The sequence below is a fragment of the Chanodichthys erythropterus genome, chromosome 24 (assembly GCF_024489055.1).
Source record: "Chanodichthys erythropterus isolate Z2021 chromosome 24, ASM2448905v1, whole genome shotgun sequence".
Lineage (NCBI taxonomy): Eukaryota > Metazoa > Chordata > Actinopteri > Cypriniformes > Xenocyprididae > Chanodichthys > Chanodichthys erythropterus.
In genome coordinates, this window is record NC_090244.1 from 31,013,798 (window position 1) to 31,024,488 (window position 10,691).

The 10,691-nt window shown below is 34.9% G+C and overlaps 1 protein-coding gene across 12 annotated transcripts in view; it reads right to left on the minus strand.

The window, feature by feature from the left end:
• The window catches only part of LOC137015297 (protein NLRC3-like), an 85,353-nt gene extending 75,075 nt beyond the window's left edge, over positions 1 to 10,278 (minus strand). For 3 of the 12 annotated variants that reach the window (XM_067380166.1, XM_067380159.1, XM_067380157.1), the window contains exon 1: positions 9,661 to 10,274. In XM_067380166.1, the coding sequence (XP_067236267.1) occupies positions 9,661 to 9,721 (61 nt within the window). In that variant the 5' untranslated portion in view covers positions 9,722 to 10,274. Of the gene's footprint in view, positions 1 to 9,660 lie in introns of all 12 variants that reach the window. The other 9 variants (XR_010893936.1, XM_067380168.1, XM_067380161.1 and 6 more) reach the window with 8 other exon arrangements.
• Positions 10,279 to 10,691: the final 413 nt, after the last annotated feature.

Below are 10,691 nucleotides of genomic sequence, written 5' to 3' on the forward strand. Positions count from 1 at the left end.
CAGATTTTGTATGTGTGAAAATAAATCATAAAAGTGGTTAATTTAGTTTAAAAATAATGTATGAGGTGTTGGGGGGGGGGAAAATATTATCTAAAATAATATGTTTTTAATAATGTCTAGGTTAAAGGGTTAGTTCACCCAAAAATGAAAATTATGTCATTAATGACTCACCCTCATGTGACATGTCGTAGATATTTTAGATTTAGTCTGAGAGCTTTCTGTCCCTCCATTGAGAGTGTATGTGCAGTAGACTGTCCATGTCCAGAAAGATAATAAAAACATCATCAAAGTAGTCCATGTGACATCAGTGGGTTAGTTAGAAGTTTTTGAAGCATCTTATATAGATTTTGGTCCAAAAATAATAAAAAATGTGACTTTATTCAGCATTGTATTTTAAAAATACAGAAACAAAATTACTTTAAAAAGTAAAGCTTCTGAAAGCATTAAATGAGATTCCGTAATATTTAATATAGATTTACAGTAGTAACAATAAATTATATTTTATTATGAAATGATAATATAATATTTCTTTAAATATGATTGTTTCATTATAAATATGGGTATTATCTCTAAGATATTTGCCATCTGAATCTAAACATGTCATGTCAATAAATGGAAAAGTCAGCTGATCAGCTATTCGTGATGTTAATTACTGTGTCTTTTGCCCCAACAGCAGCGGCGCTTTTTACCCCAAATACCAAACTTTTACATATTCTTCTGTTATTGAAAAACTGTTGCTTGAATTACCTTCAACAAAACTGAAAATCATACATTTGTCTGAAAATACAAACATTAATTTAATGGATTCTCATTTGCTACAACAACATTTTAAAAAACATCAAATATTAGATAATAAATATATCTTCAGTGGAAATATCTTTACGGTTTTGATATAATCTGGATAAAGATTAGAAAAGTGAAGTAATGGCGGAGATCCGTTATATGTTCCTTAATTTCCGCCGTCACCCAGATAGCAAACAGACGTCGATTCAACACTAAAAACTCCTGGGTTATTTCTTTAACCCATTTTCTGGGTTATTTGTGTTGGGTTAAAATTATGGGTTATTTTTTCAGAGAGTAACCATTTTCTGGGTTATAGGGCTAATATTTTGACCCAATTCCTGGGTTGTTTAGGTTTCTGGGTTATTTTTCAAAGAGTAACCCATGTTCTGGGTTAACGCCCCTCCCCCCGCCCCCAGCTGTTGTTCTGGAATTTTCTCACAACAGTCGTTTGAAATAACAGTCACTTGAACTTGAACGCACTCGATCCGTTTTGGCCTGGGCTTCTTCGGTGCAACTTCGTCGCGTATTCAAGGTAAGCAAGTATTTTCAGTGTCAATGTAACGTAAACTTTTCTGTCCATGTCCCCGTTGCTAGTTTAGCACCATTTGTTGAAAAAATGACCATGGCTTACCGTGGTAATTCTGTGGTGAGCATGTACGTTAGCCGCCTGCGGATATCGCGACAACATCTAACTAGTTTAAAGTCCGTGTAAAGTCAAAATAAAAATGTGTTTTGAGTTTGTCAGACTAAATAAGAAAGTGTTATTAACCACCCAGCCAAATTTGAATGATTAAAAATAACGATAAGCTCATGAAATTAGGTGTCAAAATGGTTGAAATGCTTTTTACACATCGTTGAGAAACGTGTGACCTATTTAATGTGTTTAGAAGAAAATGACAACTGTGCTGTACTTATCTCATTGTTATAATACTGGTAATAATACGATAGGTACGTGCAGCTAGTGGCGACTTCATGCCGCGTTAAGGGGGTTGAACACCGGACGAGAAGCGCCACGTCTAGGACAACTCGAGGTATCGTGTACTTTCTCAGTATATGGCTAGCAATATTGTTATGTTTTAGGACATTGTGGAATTAAGATAATGTCAGTATGTTATGATTGTACTGTATAATTAAATACAACCGTTGCTGAGTCTGCAGTCTGAACACTTTACCTCAGAGCGTCCGTTAACTGAATGGAGAATATCACCTGAAAATCCAATAACATCAGCAATTTGTATTCATGCAGCTGATTTCTGTAAATTAATGTAAAACTAACTTTATATTGCAGCACATGGTGAAGTCAGTATATACATTAACGATGATTTGAGACAAATAAGTGTAAATTTAATATAAATCTATGTACATAGCGCACTGTGGCGCTGCAGGATTTTGAACAAGGTCCTGAACCGTTGCTGGGCGCCACCGGTGTGTGTACACTCATAGAGAATAATGTGTTTGAATATACGCTTCTCTTCCGGTGTGCGACCCCCTTTAGCCGTGGCTAGAGCGACGAGGCTACAGAATAACCAGCTGCGCTGTGCTTATCATATTATACAGTGCTCTACGGGCTTAAGTAGTGAGAGTTAAAGAAGTGTGTCAAGTCTTCAAATTGTTGCTAACCTCTATTGTTTTCTCCAGGTCATTTTAAATGGACAGCTTTGTCGGTGATAAGCTAACTGAGTGGCGGATGTCTGAGCTGATAGAGAATTTTAGAGGTGAGCGTTTTACTCTTTAAAGGGATAGTTCACCCAAAAATGAAAATTTGATGTTTATCTGCTTACCCCCAGGGCATCCAAGATGTAGGTGACTTTGTTTCTTCAGTCGAACACAAATGATGATTTTTAACTCCAACCGTTGCCGTCTGTCAGTCGTATAATGCGAATGAATGGTAACACAATTTATAAGAGTCAAAAAATATGCTTAGACAAGTCCAAATTAAACCCTGCGGATCGTGACAACACATTGATGTCCTAACCGTGCGTTCACACAGCATTCCCTTAAAAGTGATTATTTGATAATCAAAGAGTGTCCGGTGAGTGGTTCACAATTGTCTCAACTTATTAACAATACTCATGTTGTCTTGTTTTCTGTCTTTCAGGTGAAGACAGAGATGAGGAGGCATTTCTTCTCTTAGATGAGGACACTATCAAAACTCTTGTCCCTCAAGTTCAATCCAGTTATTGAATGTTGTCAAATGTTTGAGAGAGAATGAGTTGTTTATTTTTCTATTTTTTCTAATGTCTAATGTTATTACAGTGTGACCTAAGATAAATAGGTCCAAGTGTGTAGAGTTTATGTAGAGTTTAATTTAATTTAATGCAATAAAAATGTAAAAGTGCTTGAAGCGTGTAAGTGCCTGAAGTTTTATTTTCTGAAATAAGGCATACTGGCATAGTAACCCAAGTTAGGTTATTTTTGACCTTTGGTTAAAAAGGGACCTACTCATTTCTGGGTTATTTTGACCCAGAAGTTGGGTTATATTAACTACAATTTTGGGTTATTTTAACTCAAAATTTGGGTCAGGTATTTGACCCAGAATTTGGGTCAAAAAGAATAACCCATTTTTCTGGGTTGAAATAACCCAGAAATTAGTTGGTCCCTTTTTAACCCAGGATTTGGGTAAAAAATAACCCATAATGGGTTATTTTTGACCGAGGAGTTTTTAGTGTGAACGTTTATTTTTGGTTGTAAAGATCAGTATCAGTCGCCGATCAAATTTCAATGTTGATTCAACGTTCACTATTTGATCGGTACATCAGAACGTTATTACGTCGAAAATATAACATCGATTCAATGTCGAAATGAGGTTGTTTCATCAACAGATACCTACGCCGACGCATATGATCGAAATCACAACGTCTAATATATGTTGAAACTTGATTAGAGGAATCGGACATTGCATGCACTATAAATCCCTTTTCAGACGGAGGATGTGCATGTCTTTTGACTTATTTACTGATATAATTTTAATTCATTAAGTAAATTAAACAAGTATATAGCAGTGGCTATTTATAATAAATCCACATAAATGAGCAAGCGAAATCTAGCAGGCTCTTACTCTGACACTGATAAAATGAGCAGTCCTCAAAGTTTCCGTGATTTTTTTTTTTTTTTGTCCGATGCCATCCATTTTAAAATTAAATGAAAGCATAGCCTACCGAAGATTGCTCAAACGGTATCGCAGGCAGGTCATAAAACACAGGAGAAGGAGCTTTAATGAAAACCATAAATGCAACATACTGTATGTGAAACACTTTTAATATTCAGATGCAAAAGCCTCTAAGTGCCGTCTGAAATTTTCTGCATTTTTATCAAGCTCGTAGGTTCAGTAATTTCACTTGAATGGCAATTAATAGCCTAGGTCCTTTTCATTGCCATTAAAGTGAAATAACTGAACATAAACATATAAGCTTGATAAAAATGCTCATTTTATAAGAAAATTTCAGATGGCACTTAGAGGCTTTTGCATCTGAAGTCTTCATATATATATATAGATATATAATTTTTTTTTTTTTTTTTTTAAGAATTTAAAAAATGTAAAAATGCATTTTTACATTTTACATTTTATTTATTTACAGTTAAAGATAATATGAAAGCACAAAAAACTGGCTTCATATATATAACAAAAGTAAAGTGTTGGTATAAAAATACTCCAAGCACGTTTTCAAAAAATATAAAGTTCTTTTAAAGTTTCACTTTCTCATTTTGCACGAATGGGTCGATAGAACTACAAAATGCATTTTAAATTCATGATTTAATAATTATTTAATACTTTTAAATTATGTATTGTTTTAATTACATTTGTATTTATTTATTTAATGTTATAATTCTACATGTTTATGTTTGTAATGCTGCGTGACTGTGGCGTGTTTTAATGTTCGAATCGCTTTCAAATGCTGGAGCGGATCTGAGTTGCCATGGAAACGGGGAAACGTCAAGCAGCAAGACTCCATCTCGCTGTTGTTTTCACTGATTTTAGGTAAGTTTAGTCCATAAAATCACACACATAATATATAAAACTGTTCCTGACACTTTTCTTAAGTGTAATTGACACATCTTCAGTTGAATATTTACTTAAAAGAAATTATTTAGTGTCTTTGAATAAGTCCGTTAGCATCTCAACCGTTTTCAGAAGCGGTTGGCTAACTCTATATTTTGAGCCCTTGTTTAATGAAAGTTTGGGCTTTTAATCGCGTCTTTATGTGTAGGTGAGATGTTTTGATAGTTTTGTAAAGGTTTTGCTGGCAATTTATCAATGAATGATGGTAAACTTACTTATTTATTTAACCTAAAAGTATGCGCTTGCTGTACCGTTAATCGGTCATGTCACTTACATGAGCGCGAATATTAGCTGAAACTATTTCAAACATGTTTTGATAGTTTTGTAAAGGTTTTGCTGGCAATTTATCAATGAATGATGGTAAACTTACTTATTTATTTAACCTAAAAGTATGCGCTTGCTGTACCGTTAATCGGTGACGTCACTTACATGAGCGCGAATATTAGCTGAAACTATTTCAAACGTGTTTTGATCTCTAATGGTAAACAAATATGGATAATGTGTAATTTCAGGGACAACAGAAAACCCCCTCCAACAAAGGGGAAATTCCAAAGTTTGCAGCATTTCTGGAGGAAACTCAGGTGAACTGAGAAATCTCATTAAATAATTTAATATGCATTTATTTCACAATATATTTTACCTATATCACCATGCATCTGCAGTTTTCTTTTTTAAAATTACATATTTTTAATTTATTAGTTAAGAAGGCTTACATCCAAACGTAAGTGACACTGTATGTACAATAGTGAATTCTAATACTAAAAATATAAATTCTGTTAACTTAAGAAATTATTTTTTAATATTATGTATATTATTCTTCCCACCTCTGCTCTAGCTTGGTTCCTTGTAATAAACCTGTAATAAATGTTTTTGGCTCTGTGACAAATTGCATGTTATGTTCGTAGATCCTTCCATACTGATGGCCTCCTGCACCCCAGAGCAGAGCGACCTCCTGTCAAAGACTATGAACCAGATGACTATTGTAAGCAAAACCTCATTCATTCACTACACTACTGTTGAAAAGTTTGGAGTCTGTAAGATTTTTACATGTTTTTGAAAGAAGTCTCACATTTTAAAATCAGTAACCCCAGGCTGTTTCAGTGAGTTTGTCTCTGAAAGGCCTGTAGGCTAAATAATCAGCTAAAAGAGGTAACATATGTGACAAGTATAATGTTATAATGCTTGTAGTTATAATCATTTATTTAACTATTATGATAACAGGATATCATGGTCGTTAATTTATTTTATTTTATTTCTCTAGGTCTGTTTTGAGTTATATTTTCAAGTGAAGAGACGCCATACTGTTCCACTCAAAGGTATTTATTTATTTGTATACGTGTATGTATTTTTTACTGATATATTCTTAAATACTTTTTACTTATAAATGCTGATTGTGGTCCAGGGGGTCGACAACTTTAGGCAAGTAAGTTATTTTCAACAGAAATCTGGGCAGCTTACTCATTGCTCATACTCTTAGCCTCTAATATGTTTGAATTTATATCATCAATGCAATATCAGGGGGTAAAGATATCATTAGAGTTCTTACAGTTATGGCTGTACTCTTGTTACCAGATGAGATGTAATCTCTAGCGTTTGGAGCTGTGATTCTTCAGCACAAGATGCCATTCACACTTGATACATGAAGATGGTGAGTTTCACAATAGCTGCACAGTCACAAATCAAGAGACTGACTCAAGCTTTCATCCTTATGAACTCACCCATATGTAGGCATGGGTACGAATCCTGGTATTAAACAGACCGGAGTATCGATAAGCTTGAACATTATCGGTTCTGCCGTCAGTACTGGAGAAATTACACGCACTATTCATTATTGCTATATAGATGTTAGGGCTGGGGAAAAAAAATCGATTCACCTATCACAATTTGTTTATGATTTAAAAAAAAAGTAACAAGCAAAATTATCTGCATATGGCGTAAGAAAAATCTTGTTTCTGTTTTAAATCCCAAGATGAAATTCAAAAATCTAAAATCTGTTACAGTTGCCGATGGATATTGCCACGCCTATTGTGGGCAGCCTATAACACATCTCGATTGAGACAGACTGCCTCAAAGCTCATGTGTGCTGCGATGTACGGGATATCTGTGATCACATAAACAGTAACATTTTCTCAGCATGTTTAATAATAGAACCCGTTATAATCTGTGATATTGTCTACACTGGATGAGGAGTGATGCAACACAACAAATTCCCGACAGTAAGCGGGCTCCCCGTTCTATTTTTGACGTAGACCAAGTGCTTTGCAACAGTCGGTCAGCTTTTAGCTGTTGAGGCACGACACAAAAAAAGTCATGTCTGGTGTAGACACGGTGTTAGTTGTTGTTTAGGGTTGTTTAATCCTCCTCTGCTGAGATCTTGAGAGATTTAATGTCTTTTATCTTCAGTTGATTTCATCTATAAAGCAATGTTAATTATGTTCTTAAAGGTGCCCTAGAACTAGTTTTAACAAGATGTAAGTCTAAGGTGTCCCCTGAATGGTTCTGTGAAGTTTCAGCTCAAAATACCCCATAGATTTTTTTAAATTAATTTTTTTAACTGCCTATTTTCAGCCATAATTACATATGCACCGATTTAGTGTGCGGCCCCTTTAATTATGGTGCTCCCCCCACCCACAAGCTCTTGACTTCCTTAAACAGCATTTAAACAAAGTTCATACAGCTAATATAACCCTCAAAATGGATTTTTACAAAGTGTTCGTCATTCATGCTGCATGCATGCATTGATTCCAGTAAGTACAGTATTTATTTGGATGTTTACATTTAATTCTGAATGAGTTTGAGGCTGTGCTTCGTGGCTAAAGCTAATATTACACACTGTTGGAGAGATTTATAAAGAATGAAGTTGTGTTTATGAATTATACAGACTGCAAGTGTTTAAAAATGAAAATAACGACGGTCTTGTCTCCGTGAATACAGTAAGAAACGATGGTAACTTTAACCACATTTAACAGTACATTAGCAACATGCTAACGAAACCTTTAGAAAGACAATTTACAAATATCACTAAAAATATCATGATATCATGGATCATGTCAGTTATTATTGCTCCATCTGCCATTTTTCACTATTGTTCTTGCTTGCTTACCTAGTCTGATGATTCAGCTGTGCACAGATCCAGACGTTAATACTGGCTGCCCTTGTGTAATGCCTTGAACATGAGCTGGCATATGCAAATATTGGGGTCGTACATATTAATGATCCCGACTGTTACGTAACAGTCAGTGTCATGTTGAGATTCGCCTGTTTTTCGGAGGTCTTTTAAACAAATGAGATTTACATAAGAAGGAGGAAACAATGGAGTTTGAGACTCACTGTATGTCATTTCCATGTACTGAACTCTTGTTATTCAACTATGCCAAGGTAAATTCAATTTTTCATTCGATGGCACCTTTAATTTGTATATAATAAAAAGAGCCGATAAGAATACCGTTGAAGTACCCAATCAATAAGTAACAGTAGCAATACCGTTAGAACTGTAACGATACTTATCCCTACCCATAGGACATAACTGACATAACTTCTATGAGTCACATGAAATAACTTCTTAAGGCTGTCCTAACCTAATGTAGCTCTACCCAACCACTGCATGGAGGCTGAAAGATGGCTTCCTGAAGATGAAAGGACAATGTGGACTTGAGGAGGGGAAACTACAAAAATAACTCTTTTCATATTCACTTTTATATGATATGTGAGGATTAGGAGGGGTGTTTTATTCCAACTCTAGTCTTCATAGAACATGTGTTTGTCAGGATGGTTGTTATTTTGTAAGATTAGAGAGAGACTGTACCTCTCATTTGTGTGCCATGTGTACTATAATTTTAGAACAGGAGCTTGTACTCCTTTGATTTGATTGAAAAGTTTCAGATGTTTTTTACTCTCTATTCTTGTTATGTTCATTTACATGCAAACAGCTCATAGCATTTATATACTACTACTATTACTACTATTAATATTGTTCATATTATTAAAAAAAACTAACAAGATCTTTTAAAAACATAATATAATGACTTTATTATCAAAGGACCCACTATGAAAATACAGTTTTACAGTGTTATTCGTGTCTTTCCTTTTACTTTACAGCACATCACTGACAGGCTTTCCTGTGTATCACTGATTCAAGTTTTCCACCATCGTATTTATCCAAATGAGGTTTGTAAATGCATGGATGTTTCATATTTTGCATTAATTATTTATCTTACATGAAAATTACAATGTAAAAGAAGACGTGACAAGGTCATTGATCTTCTCACAAAATGCCACGTTAGAGGAATATTCAGAGGGGCAAGTTGAAATAATTTCTTTTGGGCATTATCATGCCACAAATATTGTATATTGAGCTAAACTTAAACTAAACCTGGAATGATAATTTGTGTTACCAGATGAGATACTTTGTAATGGGTATGTATGATGTATGATTTTGATCTGTACTATTTCTATTGCAGGATCTCAGGGATCCCCAGTTGAAGGCATCAGGACATCAGATGTTGGCCTGGACAGATGTACCAACACCACAATGACCTCTGCTTTTAAATGGATGGCTGATTACTACCATGCTCTGTGAGGGTATTACTATAGCAAAACTGAGCACCTGTGACAGTGGGATTTCTAATTTTAAAGAATAGTCAAACATCAGTAAATTATTATTTTTTTATTTATTTTTATTAAAAAATTTGAAAGGATTTTTAAAAGTTGCAAACTTTTTTTTCTCCAGTTACAAAAACAGCCGTTACTCCTTTTCAAATTCTTCATTGGAGGTGCACAAATCCTATTACACAAATTAAGAAAAAAAATATGCTCACCTTTAAGCCGTGTTCTTCGGACACTGTAACAGTCCTGATATGATGTCACACTTTGCAGCATCTTTTTTTATTAACATGAATTCAAATTTTAACTAATAGTAATATATTCAAAATGTAAAGATATGCAATCTGACAATCTGATCTTGTCGTTATTAATTCATCAGTAATCAACACTGCACCACCCTGAAATTACATGCACTGTAGAAGTATGGTTTTGGCAAGAAATGAACAGTAGTTCATCAACATCTTTCAACGTTCGTTAAGCAAACTAATTGCGTCGATTTTCCGTTAGATTTGAATGGAGTGTCTGACGTTGATTCAACATTACCCCGATGAGCAAACTGATGCCGGATCAACGTCGGAGATCAACGTCGTTTCGATGTCACGTTGATTCTATGTCAGTTTGCTATCTGGGCATCCATTCATGGTCGTCAGTGTTTGTTGTCAGTGAACAAGAGTGTGTCACGATCATATAAACACACAGAACAACATCATATAACAACATGACACGATATTAAATAAAGCTGATAACTGAACTTACCGTCAAACTCACTGATGTTCCTTCAGCACCGACACTTCAAGCTCCAATCAAAACAGAAACAAGCTGTGTCCCAATTCAGGGTCCGCGCACTTCGAAGTGCATGAAAGGGGTGGGGTTTTGGAGTGGAGGGTTGCCAGGTCTGCGCAACAAAACCATCCCAAAAGTAGTGTAATCACAGCACAAGTGTATAAGTATCCCAATCCCAGACATGGCAACAATGAGCCGAGCGTCGTTACATGGCTAGCGGCTGTGTGACAGACAGCTGACAGTTGACGTTTATGTGTGCATTTTAAAGTTTATGACTTTCTATTGGGTTTTGACATGCTCCACTGCCGGCGACGACGGGACACTGGACCAAAATATGTATGGTTAAACTATGTAATGTTAGTTTTATATCATTCGCAATAGTTAACCTTGTTTTATATATATATATATATATATATATATATATATATATATATATATATATATATATATATATATATATATA